The sequence below is a fragment of the Panicum hallii genome, chromosome 5, assembly GCF_002211085.1.
Source record: "Panicum hallii strain FIL2 chromosome 5, PHallii_v3.1, whole genome shotgun sequence".
NCBI lineage: Eukaryota > Viridiplantae > Streptophyta > Magnoliopsida > Poales > Poaceae > Panicum > Panicum hallii.
The window spans coordinates 12,945,772-12,968,133 of record NC_038046.1 but is presented as its reverse complement, the minus strand read 5'-3'; the positions used below and the strand labels follow the sequence as shown (position 1 = coordinate 12,968,133).

General features: G+C 46.3%; 4 protein-coding genes across 11 annotated transcripts; 1 reads left to right on the top strand and 3 right to left on the bottom strand.

The window, feature by feature from the left end:
• Positions 1 to 269: 269 nt before the first annotated feature.
• On the bottom strand, positions 270 to 3,844 carry LOC112891857 (NAC domain-containing protein 73-like). 2 transcript variants are annotated; one of them, XM_025958846.1, is made up of 3 exons: positions 2,986 to 3,844; positions 2,634 to 2,835; positions 270 to 1,270 (listed from the first exon to the last, which is right to left on the bottom strand). In XM_025958846.1, the coding sequence occupies exons 1-3, from the start codon at positions 3,142 to 3,144 to the stop codon at positions 663 to 665; spliced, it is 969 nt and encodes a 322-aa protein (XP_025814631.1). In that variant the 5' UTR covers positions 3,145 to 3,844; the 3' UTR covers positions 270 to 662. The 2 variants fall into 2 exon arrangements, with proteins under 2 accessions (XP_025814631.1, XP_025814632.1); XM_025958847.1 differs by having other exon boundaries at positions 2,634 to 2,829.
• Positions 3,845 to 8,892: 5,048 nt separating this feature from the next.
• LOC112891623 (pentatricopeptide repeat-containing protein At5g46100) lies at positions 8,893 to 12,107 on the bottom strand. 2 transcript variants are annotated; one of them, XM_025958529.1, is made up of 3 exons: positions 11,008 to 12,107; positions 10,513 to 10,833; positions 8,893 to 9,542 (listed from the first exon to the last, which is right to left on the bottom strand). In XM_025958529.1, the coding sequence occupies exons 1-2, from the start codon at positions 12,028 to 12,030 to the stop codon at positions 10,594 to 10,596; spliced, it is 1,263 nt and encodes a 420-aa protein (XP_025814314.1). In that variant the 5' UTR covers positions 12,031 to 12,107; the 3' UTR covers positions 8,893 to 9,542; positions 10,513 to 10,593. The 2 variants fall into 2 exon arrangements, with proteins under 2 accessions (XP_025814314.1, XP_025814313.1); XM_025958528.1 differs by having other exon boundaries at positions 10,513 to 12,107.
• On the top strand, positions 8,912 to 9,714 carry LOC112892440 (protein DMP6-like). The gene is made up of 2 exons (XM_025959603.1): positions 8,912 to 9,562; positions 9,634 to 9,714. Exons 1-2 carry the CDS (start codon positions 8,912 to 8,914, stop codon positions 9,712 to 9,714), a joined length of 732 nt encoding a protein of 243 aa, XP_025815388.1.
• A 4,316-nt stretch (positions 12,108 to 16,423) lies between the features above and the next one.
• LOC112893360 (cyclic pyranopterin monophosphate synthase, mitochondrial-like) lies at positions 16,424 to 21,918 on the bottom strand. 6 transcript variants are annotated; one of them, XM_025960646.1, is made up of 8 exons: positions 21,890 to 21,918; positions 21,340 to 21,544; positions 20,049 to 20,120; positions 19,877 to 19,966; positions 19,263 to 19,572; positions 18,963 to 19,186; positions 17,881 to 17,997; positions 16,424 to 17,235 (listed from the first exon to the last, which is right to left on the bottom strand). In XM_025960646.1, exons 6-8 carry the CDS (start codon positions 18,972 to 18,974, stop codon positions 16,660 to 16,662), a joined length of 705 nt encoding a protein of 234 aa, XP_025816431.1. In that variant the 5' UTR covers positions 18,975 to 19,186; positions 19,263 to 19,572; positions 19,877 to 19,966; positions 20,049 to 20,120; positions 21,340 to 21,544; positions 21,890 to 21,918; the 3' UTR covers positions 16,424 to 16,659. The 6 variants fall into 6 exon arrangements, with proteins under 6 accessions (XP_025816431.1, XP_025816432.1, XP_025816430.1 ...); XM_025960647.1 differs by lacking the exon at positions 21,340 to 21,544 and having other exon boundaries at positions 21,890 to 21,911; XM_025960645.1 differs by lacking the exon at positions 21,890 to 21,918 and having other exon boundaries at positions 21,340 to 21,724.
• Between the last annotated feature and the right edge of the window lie 444 nt (positions 21,919 to 22,362).

Here is a 22,362-nt window from a genome sequence, read left to right as displayed (position 1 = left end):
GGCTTACAAGTAGGGGTGGTAAAGGGTCTCAAAATTTAGCCTAGATAATCTAAGGGCTGCGCTTAAAACGGTCGGACTCTTATCTTTTCTATTTTACTTAAAAATATATAAGGGTCAAGTTGAAGTTGCATTTTGAAGAGAGCACTAGGGTCGTTATCGATTACCACCCTCTACTTACAAGAGTGGGAGCAGTGTAGTAGATAGTTGTAACCACCAAAACTATGTTTTACAGGTAACACCTTTTCCTACAGGGAGCAACAACAACCAACAAAAATTATACAGCAGATAATTCTTCCAAAAGAAAGATGTACACCGTTTTGTATACATGTAGAAGTCTTTTAGTTAAGAACTAATATACAGTATTGAACTCACTCCAGCATTCTTCTATGAAACAACATATCATTGAACAAAAAATCAATAACGTCAAGTTACGTATACTTGTAACAATTAATAATGAACAATGTATAGTATGGATCCCTACTCCTCAGCATCTGTACGTCCAGCCACTCACTCAACACCCCTCTTATTGTCCAGCATTACGGTTCAGTAAAGTCTTCGATCCCTTGTTGTAAATTATTGCATCCATGACGGTGCCTTATCTTCCTGCCTTTCTCTCCCCTCTAACCTATATCAGTCGGATGGTTGCTCCTGCACATCTTTGGTCAGGGACCAAAGCCAGCCGTCCCTGCCGTGTGCACCTCGAAGTTAGGCATCAGGTGAGCAGGAGCAGCCGCCCTGCTGTTAGGAGCCGCCTGGTTGTAGCCGATTAGCGCCGCCGGGCTGTAGAAATCTACAATGCTTGCTGCCTCCTTCAGCATGCTGTTGCTACCGCCATTGCCGCCGGCGTCATGGTGGTGGTGGTGGTGGTGGTCCGTCGGTGTGGCCGCGCTAGCCGCGAGGGGGACGACGTCCTTGGCCGTAGCCGCCGACCCGCTGCCGCACTGCCTCGGCTGCGTCTGGTAGAAGACCTTGGACACGACGAGCTCGCCGTCCTTCTCCTCCTCGTCGGAGCCCAGGTGGTACTGGTGCATCACCCAGTTGGTCTTCTCCGGCTTGCGCTGCTTCCCGTAGTTGGTGTAGAGGACCAGAATCTTCTTGTAGCCCTTGAGCTTGCCGTTGGTGAACACCGGCCGGGTCTTGCCCGTCTTGTGCCACCGCGTCTCGCCGCCCTGCTCGTCGGTGTGCACCTTCCGCCGCTTCCGCGTGCCGGTCGTGTATGCTTTTGACGGGCGGTGGAAGAAGTGTCGGATGAGGCCGTCCTTGCCGATACCTGAAATTTGACCAAGACACCGTGCATCAAATATATGTCAAGTGGAACTGAAAACAAATGCTTAATTCATACTAGCTACTTACTATGTTCGACCACAAGTTACGTTTGTGAGTGTGATGAGTGTGAATTTCGCTGAACAAACTATAAAAATAGATGGTTAGTGCCGAGAGTAAATTGCGTCATTTTCCCTACAAGAGTTTGCATGGTTCGTGCAAAGAAGGTTAATAATAACTTTGAAAGTGAATATTCGTATCTGTATAAAATTGTATGATGGTGGCTTTACTTCCTATTGCATCTACATTGTTGTACACAGAGATAGGGAGGAGGGAGATGAGATCGATATAAAAGAATTGCCACCTTATATTAAGGCCATATCAGGGATTAATCCACGTAAATCACACGTCAGGTAAGAATAAAAACTAGCATCTTTAAAACAATTCGAAGTGCTTATTCAAATTTAGGGACAAATGGTAATTTTTGTTCCAAGAGAAAAAAACACGTGCCTCTACTTATATTTGGACTTGTTAGGTTTCTGGCTTGCGTGATAAAGTATAGTGCCTCTGTGAAGAAATCTCCGAAAGCAAAAAATGGGAAAAGCACCATGATTAAATTGCATTATCCACTAGTTATTATATCATATATATCTGCCATATATTCGATGATACTTCAGTGAATAAGAAATTGAAAAATCTAAAGATAAAGGAGAAAATCTAAATGAAAAGGAAATTCATATATCCATCATGTGCGTCACAAGTCCTATCAAAGGTTAATACTTCCTTGATCTGATGTTGCGTGCAGCACTGCAGCCTGCATGACGTAGACCTCTGATGGAACTGCGTTCTCTCAACCTATCGTTTTCAGGTACAACTAAACTACTATATGCCAAGTAGGACAAGCAGTTACTTCAAAGGCACCCTTTATCGAATAGTTATACGGTATCAGTCTCAAAAGCAAATACCACTAGTTGCGCATATGGATGCATCAGGAGTTTAATGGTACTCGTACACGGAAAAAGACAATAAATATTAATACACATGTAGTTTTACATAATATTACGTGAGTTTGCAGACAACATACTGAATTTCTATCCGTGATTGATTAAGCAAGGCCACCCAATTGAAAACGACTAGAACTAGCTAGTAGATTTTAATCTTTTTCTAATACCAAAATATATACAGATCTATCCAAAATATATCAGAGGCTCATCAGCTTCTTCCGTGACGGATCTATCTATCTTCCTCGACAGGTCGAAATCTCGATCAGGAAAAGAGGTAGACCGTTTGCTAACGCAATGGAAGCAGGTTTGCACGAAGCTAGGCAGGAGCAGTGTAGAACGTGGATCGATGATGGTCTGCGTGCTTACCCGGAAGCCTCTCCGGGTGAGTGTAGCAGATGCCGTTCTCGCCCTCGATGGTGGGGATGAACTCGTCGATGAGCGGGTGGAGCTTGCGCGCGTCCGGCCTCGCCTTCCCCTCCAGGTGCTCCAGCAGCTCCTGGTCCGTCGGGTCGAACTTCACGCCGGCCGGCAGCCCCGGCAGGTCCTGGATCGTCGCCGCCGCCTGCAACTGACAGATCCATCTAACAATCAACTACACCTCACTGCTAGTGCTATCGATGGTTGTCATATGCATGATCAGATAGCTAGCTAGCCTGCATAGATCTATATGTGAAAACTAACTGTATGGGCTTTGCAACGAACATGCATGCATTACTACCTGCTCATACTGCGCGCGGTGGCCGCAGGAGGGGCAGGTCCTGATGAGGTTGACGTGCGACGACGCTTGCTGCTGCTTCTTGGCGGCGGCGACGGCCGCGGCGGTGGCCAGGTTGTTCTCCACGGCGCGCACGTCGTTGAAGCTGTTGCACCATGTCATGGTCGCCGCCGATCGACGACGACGATCGATCTCGCCCTCTCTCCCCCCGCCCGGCCCCCTCTCTCTATCCCTCACCACCTCCGTCCTCTATCTCCAGAGGGGAAGGGAGTCCGTGACGAGAGAAGTAGAGTGAGAGAGAGAGAGAGAGAGAGAGAGAGAGGGAGAGGGAGATCGAAAGGCTCTCCTTGTCCGGTGCCGGCCCTCGCTTTGCTCTCAGCTCGCCCCCATATGAGGCAACGCTAAGGCTGATCCCCGGGGGAATGACAGGCCGCGCAAAAGAAGAGAGAGAGGGCGGGGCGAGGGAGGGAGGGAGGGAACAAAGCGCCCGGGAAGAGAACAAAGAGAAAAAGAGGGCAGGAGGAAGCTTGTCCCTGTTAAAAGCTACCGCGCGCCAGGCACCAGCAGCCACCACCACCGGGCGATCGGTCGATCGATCCCCTTCCCCTAGCTAGCCTGCCTGCTGCGGCTCGGCCTGTACGTGCCCGCTCGCTGCGCCCGGTCGCTTGGTGGCGCTGTCCGTCTGGTACAGGGGAATAGAATTCTCACCAACTTTTCGGTTGTTGTTGCCGCCCGAGAAGATCGATCGGCAAGAGCGAGCGAACGTACTCGACCTCGCCAGGGCTGCCCGGCCGGGCAAATCGATTCTTCAACAGCTATAGAAACAACAAAAGAAAACCGGCAGCTGCCAGCACCGTACCGGCCGATCCGGCTAGGTAGCTAGTACTTGTAGAGATCGATCGACCAGGTTGATCGATCGATCGCAGGACGCCAGGACAGGAAGGTGAAGCTATAGCTAGCCGAGAGAGATGATGCGATCGCATCAGCGCAGGCGAGACCAGTAGGGTTGTTAGCCGATGGACCGAGGAGGCGTCGCTGTAGCCATGGATCCGCGTGTCGATGCGCGCGCGCGGACACGTTTAGGAGGAGAGGCGGCGGCGGGCAGGGCCGCAGGGGGATGGACCTGCTGGGCGAATGATGGGTGGTTGCTTGGCCCTCAAGTCTGAGCATTGGGCAACAGCAAACGCAACGCGAACCGGAAACCAGGCCAGGCGGCGGCGGGTGCCGCGCCGGATTCTCTGCGCTGGCCGGCCGGCCGGGGTCCACGCCAGCGGCCGCCGCGAGTTGCTGCGTGCACATCGATGGGCATGGGGAAGGTGTGGTGCGTGCGAGCGAGCTCTCTGTCTGACGCCGACGTCCATTTATCTGACGGTTAGTATCTGCACGTCTGAAAGGAAAGGACCTCCTGCTGACCTGACCGATTTGTTTGCCATACACTAGTAGTCTAGCACTAGCAGCCCAGCTGCCCAGGATCGGGTATGAGCCGGCCGGGGCAGGCAAGGCTTGCATTCCAAGAAATGGAGAGAAACTGGCTACTTGTCTCGCAAGGCGCAGGACCAGGAGAACCATCCATTCATCGTGAGATTAGGAGTACACGGCAGTTGCCTTGCACAAAGCAGGCACGACGACCACCTACGTCATCCGGTCGATGTGCACACAGAAGTGTGTGCACTGGCCTGTGGGTTGCACGTTCGTGCCTACGCGCATGTGTTTTCACAGACTGCTGGCTAGGTAGGGCCTAGGGGCATGATGGTGTGTTTGTTTTTTTCTCCTCGTGACCAAGAGGACACGTCTATGGATCGTCACTTGCGAGCACCTCAAGCTAGGTGCCGGCCGGCCGGCGCGGCGACGGAATAGAATACAGACGCGCGCGCGGTGGTGCGGAGATCTACATCACCCGCTCACTAGTACTAGCTAGTCGTGCTCCGGAGCTGCTACGACTGATGAGGTGCCTCCGAGAAAGAGAGGAGGGGCAAAAGGGGAATAAATAAACGACTAGCTAAAAGCGCAGCGTGAGGGTGGCACGGCAGCTAGCCGGGCGGCCGGCCGGGGTGCGTGCGGTGGTGGAGTGGAGATGGAGCAACCTGATTCGCGCGCGCGCGCTGAGGCGGGCGGGCGGGCGGGCGAGGACGTCCCACCACACGCACCACACCCTACTTGCCGCCGCCGCGGCGCGCGCGCGCGAGCGGCCGGGCCTGTCTAGCTAGCTAGCCGCTTTTAGCTATGAGGTCACCGTAGAGTGTCTTGGAAGAGATCTCTCTCTATACCCCAACAGCTAAAGACTTGAACCGTCCATCTACCGCGCGCCCGTCCGTCCGTCCGAGCCGCGACGTCGACGCGCTCCAGCCTCCGGGAGAGGGAGTAGTGGGGGTACGACGTGCAGGCAGCAGGCAGCAGCCGATCGATCGGAAGAAACTCGGCTGGTGGCGCGTCCGGCGGGGAAAGCTAACCCCGCCAGGCCGCCAGCGACAGCGGCAACGTCCAACGGCGTGGGTGAGTCCTGGACATGCCTGTGTGTTTCTGGCTGGTGCTCAGCTGCTGCCGATCTCTGTGCTGACTTGCATGCATCGCGATCGCGACCGAGTTCACGACGAGGTGGACATGGTGACGCCTGCTGCCTGCAAGCATGCCATGGGCGCGTGCGTGGCACCACATGCGTATGATGCATCGCGGCATCAGGCCTCCTATATGCTACTGCTCCTCGAGTGGCGCGAACTGGTTCAGAAAATCCTCCCTGCTGTCTCGTGCCTGCGGCAGCATGCCAAGATTTACAGAGCAGGGGGTTTTGTGGGTGTTGCGTTGGTACTGCGAATGTCCAGTGTGTGGGAGCTAGCGATTGGTTGTTGGAGACCACCCTCCTGCTATCTGACAAGTGTATGTAGAGCGTCATCACAGCAGAGCGCTTTTAGGTGGTGGGAAATAAATTAAGAAAATGCTAAAGTACAAGTGCAGGGCCCCCACTACTGAGTAGTACTTGTTAGGCCTTAATCCCAATTACGATCATGAGTTCTTTCCTGCAAACTAGAGATTAGCAAGCCAGAAAAGCCTGCTGCTTCTCAACTGCAAACCTGATGAATAGCACTACACACTGGATAAAGTTAACACTACACAACACACTTACACAGTAGTGCCTTTAATTAGCGCCATGGTCAGTGCTAATCATTGGACAATACATCAAACCATCAAAAAGAGAATATTTTTATAATTAAGGTGGTAAATTATGAAATCACGTGAATATTTCTAGGTCAAGATCGGTCTCATTTTACCTTCTTTCCCCCTTTGAAACCTTCCACATTTTTTCAGTTGAGCTGTAACTTCTAAAGTTCCGTGTAAATCAAGTTCGTGCTGTTTTTTTGCGCTCAAGATTGGCATATGTTTTTTTTACCAGCATATATATCGTATTCAGTTTCCACTTTTAATTCAGGTAAGTTAGTGTACCTTAATAGAGTTGTAAGTACAAATTAAAATTTGCACGTCATCTGCCTCTATTTTGTAAAAAAGAGAGGAGAAAATAATATTCTAGCAACTCTGTAGCTTGGCATGCAAGTCTCTCTCTCTCTCTCTGTGATCCATGCCAATCTTACCCTCGACCACAGCATACACACGCATCCGTTAGTTATGAAGTATGCGTTGATGAGTACCTATATATATAATATAATATAATCAGGTAATAGTGATATCCTAATCAACTCGCAGGGGACAAAGTCTCGCCGTCGTCCTAACTCCGTCACTTTGAAAAATGGCGGCAGGTACTTCCCAATAGGGATCAAGTTTGATCTCGACGTTTTAACGCCACCTTTTTGAACAGAAGGGCTCAAACGCATGCGGAAAAAACGCGAGACTTCAAGGATGCAATCAGTACTTCTCCTACCTATGGCTACTCTAATGTATGAGAAGTTTGCCCAGAAAGATGCGCCAGGTTTCTTGGTTTAGCCGTTAACTTGGAGCTGTCGTCAACGTCAAAGGCCCCTTTTATGAAGCCCGAATTGAGGTGGGGGGAAAGTAGTCGAACTACAAGAATAAGCAAACACATGGGCATTTGGAATTTGGTTGTAAGGAAATAGAGGGTTGTTACTAACTAAACAGAGTAAGATTGTACAAATAAACTTTTGGAAGGGACACAGGAAGCTACAGGAATTTTAATAGAGAATAATGCAAAGGAATTTTTTCCATGAGATATTCATGTTTATAGTTTCTTCAAAATTCCTATGGAGTTCTAAATATTTTTTAGAGGCCGCTAATCTCTTTGTTTCAATGGGCACCACCGTAGGATTTTTTTTTCTTCATCATTCGATTCATTTGAAATTATCCCAATTTTACGTTCAATGGGTGCCTCAATTCACTTGGTGCATTGAAGCTAGAACATTTCGATCTTTTGCTGCTTTATTTTGTGTGTGGTCATTCCAACTAATTAACTGATGTGTAAAAGTGAAGGGAAAAAAGGAGAAGGGTCCCAAGAGCTTCCATGATGCAATGGTAAACCTCATGTCCTACAAGTATCCAAGCTTGTTTGGAAAGAAGGATATTGTCATCTTGTGACATGTATTGCTAGTGTGGGACATTCATGTGCTATGTTGCCAAGCGGATAAAGACACATCCCCCTTAAAGAGGCAAAAGGATGATGGTGCTCCCATCCAGCCTTCCTGTGACAGAGATATTTAGGATTGCGTTTCAGTTCTGATGATACAATGCGTCAACCTAATCAAACTCGATATGGCCATGCAAGATTTATAACCTTAACGGCTTAACCTACCACAAAAAGAATGTTATCGGAACTTATGAGTTAGGTATTAGTTTTCTAAATAGATACTAACAGCTTAGTTAGGCCGAGGAAAAATGGTCGTCATACATAAACTACATGATCCTCTGGCACATGCTTATCTGAACTAAAGCTTCTTGCATGATCATGCTATGATGCAAGATGGATGGAAAGAAAGAACCACATGATTAAAGCCGTGCGCTGTCGTCTCTGGGCGACTTTACGATGTTCCCCCAGACTCCTGGTGAGTGGCTACAAGGTATGCGGCAGTATTTGTGCTGGAACCTGTGGTGCCGTCAGCAAAGCTGCACGGAGAAGCAGCTGGGGCCACTGCAGGAGGTTTTTGTCTTAAGAAAAGCATTTTACTTGTCGGAGGCTAAAGCGGTTTGTTCCGATGATCTTTATTGTCTCATGCACACGACATGCATGCAAGCGTATATTCTCCATTTTATCGGATAGAAGTGCTTCATGCATGCTTGCCTGGACGCATGGCTGCAGTGCTCTTCTGATTCTTGTCATGGACAAGGTGGCATGTTCATCTATGTTCGATCGGTAAATAACCAGGTGCCAACTGGGTTGGGCTTTTGAACAACCAGTCGGCCCATAAATGTTGGGCTTTATCGAGCCTAAAACTCGTTCATGTTCCTTTTATTTAGAACACAGGAAAGAAATGACGGCTTTTCAACAGGTTCTCGTTGAAACATTCACGGCACCTACCTTTTCCCCTAACAGCAATCCATTTCTTCGTTCTTAAATCTTAACAGGTCCAATTACCCCCAAAGAAGAAAATAAAGCCACCATACATTAAGTCACTAACCGAATGCTTTATGCCAATACTAATTACTGTTCAGAATGTTACACAACTGTGCGTTGGAACAAAACAGCTGGTGCCTTGTCAATAAATAGATAAATAAATAAATAAAACAGCTGGTGCGCAAAGGAGAAACTCCACCCAACTCGCCAGCAACCTAAAAGCAAAACTCCCATGTCAGTTTTGTTCCTATTTTTACTGCAGGGGCATCCAAAATGGGCAGCGAACAGAAACCGACCACCAGTTTCCCTTCACATTCCTTGATTCCTTCCCGTCCATAAGCTGAAACGACTGTCTTCTCCTCTAAACCTCTGATATAAGATCCCCCTGGCTTCGTTAGAGCCAAGAGGGCAGCAACAATGTCTGCTCCACACCTAAATGCTGAATTGCAGCATTATCAGAGCCGTCCTCTCTTGTCAAACAGAGCTGATGGCAACTACAACATGAGCCCCATGCAAAAAGCGATAGGCCAGACGTACCAGAGCACTGGCCACCTTGCGAAACTCCTTCCTTCAGGCACGGTTCTTTCCTTCCAGCTCCTAGCCCCCTCCCTTGCAAAACAAGGCCACTGCGGTGACATGAATCGGATTATGACAGGAGGGCTTGTGGTGTTCTGTGCACTCTCCTGCTTTGTTCTCAGCTTCACAGATAGCTTCAGAGATGTGGAAGGGAAGGTACGATATGGGTTCGCCACATTCAAGGGACTGTGGGTCATTGATGGCGGGGCTCCTCTTGAACCACTTGCAGCAGCGGAATACAGGATGCGGTTTTTAGATTTTGTACATGCCATTGTTTCAGCGATGATTTTTGTTGCAATCGCACTGTTCGACCAAAATGTGGTATCTTGCTTCAATCCAGTACCATCCGAGGATACAAAGCAACTTCTCACAGCATTGCCGGTTGTCATTGGAGTTATTGGGAGCATGCTGTTTGTTAGCTTCCCTACCACCCGTCACAGCATCGGCTCCACACTCTCTAGTTCAGCAGTTCCTGTTGAAAATCAATCAGTTGTAAGCCCCTTACGTAGGAAAGTAGATATATAAAATTGCAACACCTTTCCTTTTGAGCAATAATACTTTAGGAAGTGGAGATTCAATTAAGAAGTGGTGAAATTGATGATGATATTCGACAGATTGAATTTGCATATGCGATCTACGCCTGATATATATTATCTTTTTTGTAGTATCAACTGTAAACGAAGACCACAGTACAAACGCATGAAACCATTCAGTCGACCAGCAGAAACTGGCAAACTAAAAATAGACTTTTCTTCTGCTGAATATCAATCAAATGCCACCTCCAATGAAGCAAATGGAATGTGTATGAATGGTCAGAGTGATTGCAGGTTGCAATAAACTGCATCACTGCATGTGACACCTTTTGGCATTCTATACAATTATTCGAATCTCAAATTGGAGTGTTGAGCAATTAGTATTGGTATACATGTTGTGTTAAGATTGTTTGTATCTATTTCAGTATTTCTAATCCTCGGTTAAGTGTCTGGGGACATCCTAAACAGAAACTGATAATGAGTGGTATGCATCCTAAACAAAAATTAAACAAATTCCAGTACAAACACAAGTTACAATATTTCTTTGTCTTATCTGCACAGTATTTCTTCCTTGATTAGAAAGAAGAACATATGTGCAGAACAAAGATACTTTGTTGTTTCTAGCTATGAGAGCAAATAGGATAAGGCAGCGTATGCAGCAAGCAAGGACCACATCTATTTTACTCTTCCAATAAATCTAACAACTTTACTAGACATTTAACTATTGTTGTTATGCAATAGTTTGAGCTATAAGTTCCTACATCTGGGTTTTTGAGTTAGGGGGCTTTCTTTTGTTTGTTTTCTTGGAATGCTAAAGCCCCTTCCCACACCCACACCAACACCCAATTCAAACAGGTCTGCAATATATCTTTTATACAGAATGGCACGGGAGAAATCATCACACCATACCTGAAGAGTAGGCTGGCCAAGATGCATACTTTATGCTAGCGACATTAAGTAATAACACAGTATAGAGCCATATTTCTCAAATCAACTAACAGTTAGCTGGTTCCATATCTCCTCGGCTTCTTGTCTCACCTTCTTCTTACCCCAGTACCCACTGATAACAACATCCCATGTCTCCCTCTCAGGAATGCATCTCTCTGACAGCATGTCAAGTACAACATGAGCAGCTTTCTCTAAATTGTCCTTTTTGGATAAGCTCTCAACAAGAAGATGAAAAGTGGTTGGCTCGGTAGAAATGCTTCGAGTCCTTGTGCTCTGGTATACCTGAAAAGCCCTGACAAGTTCACCCTTAGTGCACAATGCTGTCAGCACAGTATTGTTTATCCTGGCATGCAGGCCCCAAGTCACCCGGTTCGGTTCAATACCGGCAAGAACCATCTCATCCAGGTAATTTGCAGCCTCCACAGCCCTTCCTGCATCACATAGCCCAACAATTACCTTCCCAAACAACCCAGCATCAGGCTTCCGCCCCTGTAGACGCATCCGATCCAAGACCTCCATTGCCTCACTCAGCCTGTGCTCCTTACAGAGCCCATCAATCACCGAGCTATATGTGATCGTATTTGGCAGCTTCTTCTCCTTGATCATCCTATCCAGCAATTCCAGTGCTGATGATGCACGTCCACCCTTGCACAAACCGTCAATCAGCGAACTATAAGTCACCAAATTAGGGGAGATCCCTCTCCTCCCCATTTCATCGAATAACTTTAAAGCATCATCAAAGCAACCCTCCCGTGCGAGCCAGTGGATAACAGTGGTGTAAGTAACAACAGTAGGCGCAATGCATTTCCCAACCATCTCGGAGAACAACTCGAGGGCCTCGGCCAGGCGGCCACGGCGGCAGAGCCCATCGATGATGGTATTGTAGGAGCAGGCATCGGGTTTGCGGATGTTCCGGAAAATTCGGAGAGCGTCCTCGATGGGGGCGGCGGCGTCGGAGCAGTGGGCCTTGAGGAGGACGTTGTAGGTGGCGGCGGTGGGGGCGAATCCGGCGGCGCGCATGTCAGCGAGGAGGGAGCGCGCCAGATGGAGCTGCGAGTGCGCGACCAGAGCGGCGAGGACGGCGGTGTAAGAGCGAGCGGAGTGGGGGAGCGCGAGGTCGGAGGGGGCGGAGCGGAAGAGGTGGAGAGCGGCGAGCGGGCGGTGCGTGCGGGAGAAAGCGCGGAGGAGGGTGAGGAAGGGACCCTCGAGCGCGTCGGCGGAGGGGAAGTGCCCACGTGAGCGCGAGAGGAGGGAGGCGGCCAGGGGGAGGTGGCCGGCCGAGGCGAGGCGGGAGGTGAGGAGAGAGACGGTGTCCGGAGACGGGGTGATGGGGTCGGGCGCAGAAGTGGACGCGGCGGTGGCAGCGTCGAAGAGCGCAAGGGCGCGGCGAGGGTCGCGCTCGGCGCGGACCAGGCGGTGGAGGTGGTCTGAGGTGAGGTTCTTCGGCCATTTGTTCGGCGTGAGGTTAGCCGGAGGCATCGAGGCGGTGGCGCGACGAAAGCCCGAGAGGTGTTCGGCGGAATGCCGAGGAGCGCGAGGATACGTGAACTGGAATAGAATGCGGCGAGGAAGAGAATGGGTGAGACTTTGGGAGTCTGTAATTCGACCTACACGGACCGGGGAGCAACACAGGCGAAAAAGGGCCCGCTGCCCTTCTAGGCGGGCCTGGACAACAAATGGTGAGCCCAAAACAAACCGACCTGGTCCAAACAGGTTAGTTTTAATCGTTTCATCACATATAAAATGAATCCGTATTTTCTCCCTAAATAATGAAAGCATCCACCTGGACTTCTCGTACTCGCGATACCAGACACATGACCTCCTCCCTAGCTGGTTTCTCTCAGTGGTTTTTCTCTTTTTCTTTTATGTTTATTTTGTTTGAATCTTTAAAATTTTATAGTAAATCATAAAAAAATTATAAAATAGAAAATTTAACTTTTTTGGACTTTACATGATTAGATCTATGCAGTGAATATATGATATGATATAACTTAGTAAAAAAAATTGGTTGTACTATTAGATATATTTTTCTGTAATTAATTCATAGATATAGTTTCCATGGTCCAATTATAGTGAAATTTTTATAGTGTGCTAATCATTATATGCTTATGATTTAGTAAAAATTTCATGCTCATTCAACCATGTATGCTTGAGCAACTAAATTCCAAGTTATATCAGAGACTCTTCAGTTGATCAAGCATATATGATACAATGAGCATGAAATTTTTACTACAAGTTAAGAATATAATGATTAGCCCACCATAAAATTTTTATTATAACTGGACCACGAAAACTATAGATATGAATTAATTATAAAAAAGTATATATCTAAAAGTATAACAAATATTTTTACTAAATTATATCATATCATATATTCACTGCATAGATCTACTCATGTGGAGTCTAACAAAATTGAATTTTTTATTTTATGATTTACTTTGATTTTTTAAAGATTCAACCAAAATAGACATAAAAAAAAGAGAAAAACCACTGAGAGAAACCAGCCAAGAATGTCTGGTATTGCGAGTCTGAGGAGTCCAGACGGAAGGTTTTATTATCTAGGGAGGAGAGGCCCATTGCAATTATTTAATTGTATTTCGATGAAGACGTTGGATAGGATTAAGTTAGAAGCCAATACCTAGCTTCTGTACATATAGCATTAATGATAAAAATTCCACAGAATGCTATAATCCAGCACCTAAGGCTGAGTGTAATATCGAAAATTTTAGTGGCGAATTCTAATTTGTGAGAAGCACTTGTAAAGAAAAAATGGCACATTTCGCACTATCAAAATGTAAACAAGAATTGAACAAAACTCAAGCATACTGGGAAATGATATGAATAATGTTTGTACTTGTAACTTAATTGTGTTCTGACTTTTGGTTGGCAACATGGAGAATCATGCATATGTTATTTTAGGGGAGATATCAAATATAATCCTGTGTCCCATGGGAAACATTATAGACAATTGTCTATTCAGGTAACTTTCAATTCCTACTGAAACTGTAATTACAGGTCTGCAACCTAGAGTACCCAATCCGGGATTATGTTAGAATGCGCCAATATAGATACCATGTCCAGTACTCTAGTTTCAGTAAGATATCTAGGCAACTGGAGAAATAATATTAGTGAAAGACAACATCCAAAAAGGATATTCAAATGCCTAACCTTATTTAGCTCTGCTATATTATCGTAAGGAATCCTAGTGGAAAAGCATCTCCAGCCATTAGATCTTGCTACTCTTGGGAGGATGGAGCGGAAGATGGACATCATAAACACACCCTTCTGCAACAAGCAAACAGACACGCTTTGTTGCTTACTCTCTACACAAACAGAAATTTCAAGTAGAACATGCCATGACCAACTACTAATTTGAGCATGTTACGACATGATTTTCTGTCCAATAGCCTAGCACACGTTAAAATCCATATCTATCTAGTGAATATGGAAACTGATCGAGCACAGTCTATCCAATTTTATTCAAATCATTTGTTTTTAACTGAATCGAATTTCATTTCTACTTTGAGAACCAAGGCTCCAAGCCGTCAGGTAGAGTCGACAAATGCCAACCAAAGTACCAAACACCCCCATCTTTGGAACAAATTTTAGTTTATTATTACTTGATCTAGAGCTAAATCCTGGGAGTCAAACCGGTTGAAATTTCATTGGTGACACTCAGACGAAATCGGGCTCCTACTGGTCAGATCAAACATTAACAGTAGAACTTCAGAACTCTTGGCATTCAGGGTATCTACAGCAGCGGAACAAATATTCTTGGCCTGAAACCGTGTCATACTGGGTACCGATGAGCAGACTCTGCAAAGTGGAGCGATCGCTAGGGAAAGAATAGACGAGCTTACCCACAAGGGACCGTGGAGGAGCTGCAGATACTGCGATTACTCCTACTACCCAGACCAAGAGGAGCCCGAGAACAGGTCGCTTTCGGAGGTTTTGCGTCGAGCGCCCAGAGACGCGTTGATGCGCCGGCCAGTAACCGTGCGGGTATGGGGCTGCGGCGCGGTGGTACGGCAGCAGCGGGCGGGCGGTTCGGCGAGGAGGCGTGGGCGAGGCGCCGCCGTGCCGGGCGGCGGATCGGTGGGGACTGTTGGTTGGGATGCTGTGAGGACCGGAGGGGCCGAAAGCTATGCATGAAAGCATTATCCTACGATGTAAGCAAACAATCACATCCACAGTCAGATAAATACCGTTATCAACAATATTGATAGGTTTGAGCTGCACCTATGAAGATATCAGCTTTATACTTTGTTCATGTGGGCATTACAGTTACTGTAAACTTCAGGAATAAATAGTATTTCTGCACTCCAGCTCTTTCAATACAATCAGAAGAAATATTTCAACATGATTAATCTTTACTTTCATCTATCTTCTGTCACATGTGCACAGAAATTTGATTCAGTAAATATGCCCAAAAGAAGGCAGTAAATGAGATCAGATATCAGTGTAACTATTAAATTCCAGCTCGAAATATCATGAACGGAGTGTACTTGACAGCAAAATGACAATAGAGTAAGAGTTATTCACACGGTAGTGAAAGATAACTTTGGTACATCTGGTATTTTTGTTTCTTCCAGCTAATAAAACTGTTTTTTGATGTTAGAATTAAAAACAATACGGAAATCCATAGTTACCACACATTACGCCATGCGCCATCTGTTTCGTGACCTCAAATTAGATCATGCTTCCTTGCTCCGGGTCAAGCTGACATATCCTGCCGCCGGATTGCATGAGCTGGATCGCCGGCTGCTCCTCTCCGGCGCGGCGACCAGCGAATCCGCGCCTGCTTTGTACTCGGGTCCTTGCTGCGCCGCTGCGGGAGCCAAATGAGTCGGCCGCTAGTTGGTTCTAGGGCATGAGTGGGAGATTGGTGGCACGGAGACTAGCGATTCCGGCGGGGAGAACGGCAGCGGCGGGTGGGAGGAGCCGGAGAGAGGAGGGTCCTGGGTCCGTCTAACTGAGGGGTTATATGGAATATTCATAACCAAAAACAGGGTCCTAAATAAAAATAATGGGATCGCGATCCAAATAAGGGGGTATAATGAAAAATTCGGATCGCGATTAATTACTAGGGGTATCATAAAAAAACTCGGATCGCGACTAATAATTGCGATCCGAATCAGAGGTATAAATGAAAATACCGGGGTGTTTTTATAAATAATCGGATCGCGATTAATAATCGCGATCCAAACCAGGGGTCTATCTGTAAAATTTCCCTCCGACGACACGCCGCCGGTGAGGTCGCGCTGTCATCCACAGTCAGACAAATATTGATAGGAAAACAATCACATCCACAATCAGACAAATATTGTTATCAACAATATTGATAGGTTTGAGCTACGGCTGTGAAGATATCAGCTTTATACTTTGTTCATGTGGGCATTACAGTTGCTGTAAACTTCAGGAGTAAATAGTGTTTCTGCACTCCAGCCCTTTCAATACAATCAGAGGAAATATTTTAACATGATTATTCTTTACTTTCATCTATCTTCAGTCAGTATGTGCACAGAAATTTGATTCAGTAAATATGCCTAAAAGAAGGGAGTAAATGAGATCAGATATCATTTTAACAATTAAATTTCAGCTCGAAATATCATGAACGGAGTGTTCTTGGACACCAGAATGGCAATAGAGTAAGAGTTACTTACAAGGTAGTGAAAGATAACTTTGGTACATCTGCTATTTTTGTTTCTTCTAGTTCAATAAAACTGTTTTCTAATGTTAGAATTAAAAACAATATGGAAAGCCATATTTACCACACATTACGGTAAATTCTATTCTGATTTCAGCATGGTTTTATTTTGAATGCCAAGGAATGATGGACAATACAACACATTATTAGAGTTGACAACGCACCAAGGAAACAAAGTATAGATCTGAAAATAAGTTGACATGACCATCTATTCTGAAGTCATGAACAATGTATCTGCAACTCAGGAGTACAGAGATTCAAATGATGTCTCAAGGACTAGAAATCTACAACACAGGAGCCTGCATTCAAAGCCAAATCAAAACAATTTGGCACGAAGTCTCAATTGTCTTGATATCTGAATCATGCTTGCAGTTCATATGATGAGACCAATAATGGACCCTTCAATTCCTGGACCAACTTCCACTCTTTCCCCCAGATTTGTGCTGCAGACAGACATCTGTTATATAAATGTCCTTTGAAGCGGCTTTGCACATGTCATAAACTGTGAGGCCGGCAATGGCTACTGCAGTCATTGCTTCCATCTCAACCCCTGTCTTTCCGCTGGTTGTGGCTTCCCCTTCTATCACGACACTAGAATCCTCTTCATTGAGAATAAGATCAACACGAACATGGGAAAGATTAATGTTGTGGCACAGGGGTATAAGATTACTAGTTTGCTTTGCTCCAGTTATTCCAGCAATCTTTGCAACAGTAAGGACATCTCCTTTCGCGATCTCATTTGATGCAACCAAATTAAACACCTTTTGGCCAAGCAAGACCCTGCAACTAGCTATAGCAACTCTCTTACTGTCTTCTTTGGGTGAGACGTCAACCATCTTTGCCTGTCCGCTGCTATCAGTATGTGTAAGCACCGGTTGTGAATCCTCAGCTTCATGAGCAGGCTGGACTGGTTGCTGGGGAGGACTTGACCCTAACGGACTGGGTGATGGAGATTCACCAAATATTGATTCCATTTCCTACAATCACAAACTTTGAGATAATTATTAATAGTCATTCCTTTGAACACCCGTTGCAATTATTTAATTGTATTTCGATGAAGACATTGGACAGGATTAAGTTAGAAGCCAATACCTAGCTTCTGTACATATAGCATTAATGATAAAAATTCCACAGAATGCTATAATCCAGCACCTAAGGCTGAGTGTAATATCGAAACTTTTAGTGGCGAATTCTAATTCGTGAGAAGCACTTGTAACGAAAAAATGGCACATTTCGCACTATCAAAATGTAAACAAGAATTGAACAAAACTCAAGCATACAGGGAAATGATATGAATAATGTTTGTACTTGTAACTTAATTGTGTTCTGACTTTTGGTTGGCAACATGGAGAATCATGCATATGTTATTTTAAGGGAGATATCAAATATAATCCTGTGTCCCATGGGAAACATTATAGACAATTGTCTATTCAGGTAACTTTCAATTCCTACTGAAACTGTAATTACAGGTCTGCAACCTAGAGTACCCAATCCGGGATTATGTTAGAATGCGCCAATATAGATACCATGTCCAGTACTCTAGTTTCAGTAAGATATCTAGGCAACTGGAGAAATAATATTAGTGAAAGACAACATCCAAAAAGGATATTCAAATGCCTAACCTTATTTAGCTCTGCTATATTATCGTAAGGAATCCTAGTGGAAAAGCATCTCCAGCCATTAGATCTTGCTACTCTTGGGAGGATGGAGCGGAAGATGGACATCATAAACACACACTTCTGCAACAAGGAAACAAACATGCTTTGTTGCTTACTCTCTACACAAACAGAAATTTCAAGTAGAACATGCCACGACCAACTACTAATTTGAGCATGTTACGACATGATTTTCTGTCCAATAGCCTAGCACACGTTAAAATCCATATCTATCTAGTGAATATGGAAACTGATCGAGCACAGTCTATCCAATTTTATTCAAATCATTTGTTTTTAACTGAATCGAATTTCATTTCTAGTTTGAGAGCCAAGGCTCCAAGCCGTCAAGCAGAGTCGACAAATGCCAACCAAAGTACCAAACACCCCCATCTTTGGAACAAATTTTAGTTTATTATTACTTGATCTAGAGCTAAATCCTGGGAGTCAAACCGGTTGAAATTTCATTGGTGACACTCAGACGAAATCAGGTCCTCCGGTCCTCGCAGCATCCCAACCAACAGTCCCCACCGATCCGCCGCCCGGCACGGCGGCGCCTCGCCCACGCCTCCTTGCCGACCCGCCCGCCCGCTGCTGCCGTACCACCGCGCCGCAGCCCCGTACCCGCACGGTTACTGGCTGGCGCATGAATGCGTCTCTGGGTGCTCGACGCAAAACCTCCGAAAGCGACCTGTTCTCGGGCTCCTCTTGGTCTGGGTAGTAGGAGTAATCGCAGTATCTGCAGCTCCTCCACGGTCCCTTGTGGGTAAGCTCGTCTATTCTTTCCCTAGAGATCGCTCCACTTTGCAGAGTCTGCTCATCGGTACCCAGTATGACACGGTTTCAGGCCAAGAATATTTGTTCCGCTGCTGTAGATACCCTGAATGCCAAGAGTTCTGAAGTTCTACTGTTAATGTTTGATCTGACCAGTAGGAGCCTGATTTCGTCTGAGTGTCACCAATGAAATTTCAACCGGTTTGACTCCCAGGATTTAGCTCTAGATCAAGTAATAATAAACTAAAATTTGTTCCAAAGATGGGGGTGTTTGGTACTTTGGTTGGCATTTGTTGACTCTGCCTGACGGCTTGGAGCCTTGGCTCTCAAACTAGAAATTATGTGCATCGCCTCATCATCACAAATCTCCAGGTATGGAAGCAGATGCCCCAGTAACATGTGCACTTCCAAACATGATGTGCATCGCCTCCAAGTTGTCCGGACCACGTCTTCTAAACTGAACATGTTTGCATTTCCTTCCATTACTTGGATCGTCGCATCTCTGCAATACATTGGTAAAATTAGCTACTACAAAATATCCAAGAAAACTAAAAAATGACAAATGTTGTGACACTCACCACAAGATGCTCGGTCCACCATTCATCTGAACAATCTACAGTCTGCTTTACATCATTCTAACCAAGTCCAGTGGCAGCATTTTTTAACTCCATAAAAATAGTATACCTTCTTTTCAGACCATCCCATTTATTCTTGAGTTGCAAATGTTCTAGTTTCCGACCAGTTATCTGTTCAAACTTTTCTGCAACATTCTTCCATCCGACTTTATTCAAATGACCTAATGGCTTATGCCCAGCATTAACCTCACGCATGCATATGTCACAGAAGTGCTTCACATTTTCCTTATCCCACACCGCCTTCTCAGCCATACTATTGTCAATAAAAAGAATGAACAAAAATATTCATAATTTGCATCTCATTAGGTCATGAATTATCAAGATGCCACAATGTAACTGTAAAAGAAGCACTCACTAATTTGTCTAGAGAAGGCAAAATAAAATCAAAGAATGCATTACAGTGAAAAAGTACTTAATTTGCTCCATTCATGCCTTGCACTACTATCATATGAGATGATATTTGGATTCAAATCCCCCAATCCAACCAGACTTTCTTATTGGAACCTGGTAATATGACCATAAATTCTTTCTACTTTAGGCAATCCAACGTAGCTCACCTCTTTTCGAGGGGATGGACCGACGGATGTGTTCAGAGTTCAGATATGGCCCTTGACCCCTTCTACAACCAGTCCAGATCAGTCCGGCAGCTGAAAATAAAACAAAATATGAAGTGGGCGTTAGTTCAAGTCCCAAGTTCAGACGAGTACAGCGAGAGCCGAGAGAACTTACAGTGCGTAATGTATGTCCGTTCCTCAATGCAGTGAATGGATGACGCAAAGCTAGCTAACTACTGGGACGTGCCTGCAGGAGAACAGATAAGATGCGCTTTAAACAATGAGCGATTCGGATAAACTTTCAAGATAAGGTCCTCATCCGATCCAAGCATAAATCACTTACTGTTAATGGCATCCAACACAAATTTCGCAATTAAAGAAGAAACATATAGTGCATTTTATAGATTTCTTCTTACTTTCGAGGTTATATGGGATCTGCTGGAAACAGATCATTTCCTTCATAGCTTTATTCATGAATCTGTTAGTTATCATATATTATCTTGAACGTTCATATGTTTCAGCATTATCCCAGTGTGGAAACCAGGATCACCATGGGGGAAAGCAATGGATATTGCAATGACATTAATGCTGGATGAATTGGAGAAATCTGCTTAAGTTCAGATGTATGAGCCTCAACAACAACATCAAAGGATGAAAAATTAGGTGACAAACCACCTATGAGCAAGGCAGCCAACTCAGGAACTACAGGTAAAGAATACCTATCACCATGGGAATCTATAGTGCCAGACAGCTTAATGGCAATCTGTGCATAAATATAAAACTGTGCATATTCTGGCCGCCTGCCAGGAGCAGGAAGCGGCGTAATAAGACCGTTCAGAATACCTAGCTGCAAAAACAGCAAGGAATGCGACAATGCAAATGCAGCCAAAAAAATAGCCCTGTACTACCTAATCACGTAGGCTCATCCCAGGAACGTATCTTTCAACATATCAATATACTCCTTAGGAAATGAAAATACAGGCTCAATAAAAGGAGCACAGCAAAGATGATCTACAAATAATAATGAAGAAGAACAAAGAAAATAGACAGGCAATGAGGGAAGGCACAGAACTTGCCTCGCTGCCGCCTTGAATCAACACATTCTTTTAACATGATTCTCGTTAGAATCAACACGTAGCACCAGCGGACAGTAATGGTGTCCTATGTTGACAACATCAAATAGATAGACTGAATAAAGGAATGAAATTCTATATGCTTGAAAATGTATAGCACATAGAAGAAAAGGCACTAACTGACGATGATGCCCCAACAAGGAACAGCCGAGGAGGCTGCACCTGATAGAGCAGGAAGGCCAATAAGCACAGCCATACATATTGGTACAGATGCAAATAGATCACAGAAGAGCAAGTCAATAATGCCACACACCGAGCAGGGTGAAGAACATGGAACAACCGAGCACAAAATGAGCCACACTGAATCAAGATGATCCTTAAATAAGAACGGACCTGCACTTAAAAATGCAGCTGGTCGGCCTTCAATAAGACCAGTGCGCACACGATGACCATAACGGCCATGACAGCTTCCCCGAGCACTACCACGCACACGACGGACGGACAAAGCAGAATGGGCTGATGTAGAAGATAATGCGCACGCAGCTGACCGAGCATTTGTTGCCCTTCTAGAAGGCATTGAAAATAGAAGCCAACACACCTATGCAACCCACACAGAGAAATAAATGCACTGAAAAAAATAAATGACACTGAAGCAGTTAAGCAAATGAAGACCATAACTAAAATGGAGGTCAAATGCAAAAGTAACCTAAAGGCAGGATAGCACAAATGACAACCCCCAAAAAAGGTCACTGCACAACAACAATATCCTGAGTACAAAGGGCATGTATTAAATTAAATTGTGAACACACTAACAGGAAAAGCAACGCACATTGACATAATTTACGAACTGATGCATATGGAACATACACTTACTAATTTGGTGGATAAATTCTTTTGGAAACAAATATAGATGCTTGTTTGGCAGTACCAAATCATGGTTCACCTGTGCGGGGGGCAGAGCGGGGCGCGGCGGGGGGCGGCGCGGCGCGTTGGGGGGCGCGGCGGGGCCGGCGGGGGCCGCGGCGGGGCGGGCGGCGGGGGCGGCGCGGCGCGTTGCTTTGCGGGCGCGTTTGGGCCGGCGGGGGGCGCGTCGGGGGGGGCGGGCGGCGGGGGCGGCGGGCGTCGGTAGGGAGGGGGGCCGGGGGGCCGCGGGGGAGGCGGGCGGCGCGCTGGGGGCGCGGCGGGGCCGGCGGGCGGCGCGGCGGGGGTGGGGGGGCGGCGGGAGGGCGTCGGTAGGGAGGGGGCCCGGGGGGCGGCGGGGGGCGCGTCGGGGGCGGGCGGCGGGGGCAGCGGGCGGTGCGTTGGGGGGCGGCGGGGGGCGCCGGGGAGGGCGTCCGGGGGGGGGGGGGGGCGGCGGCGGGAGCACCTGCAGCGGCGGGGGCAGCTCGTGGATAAGGAGGAAAGAGAAACTCACGG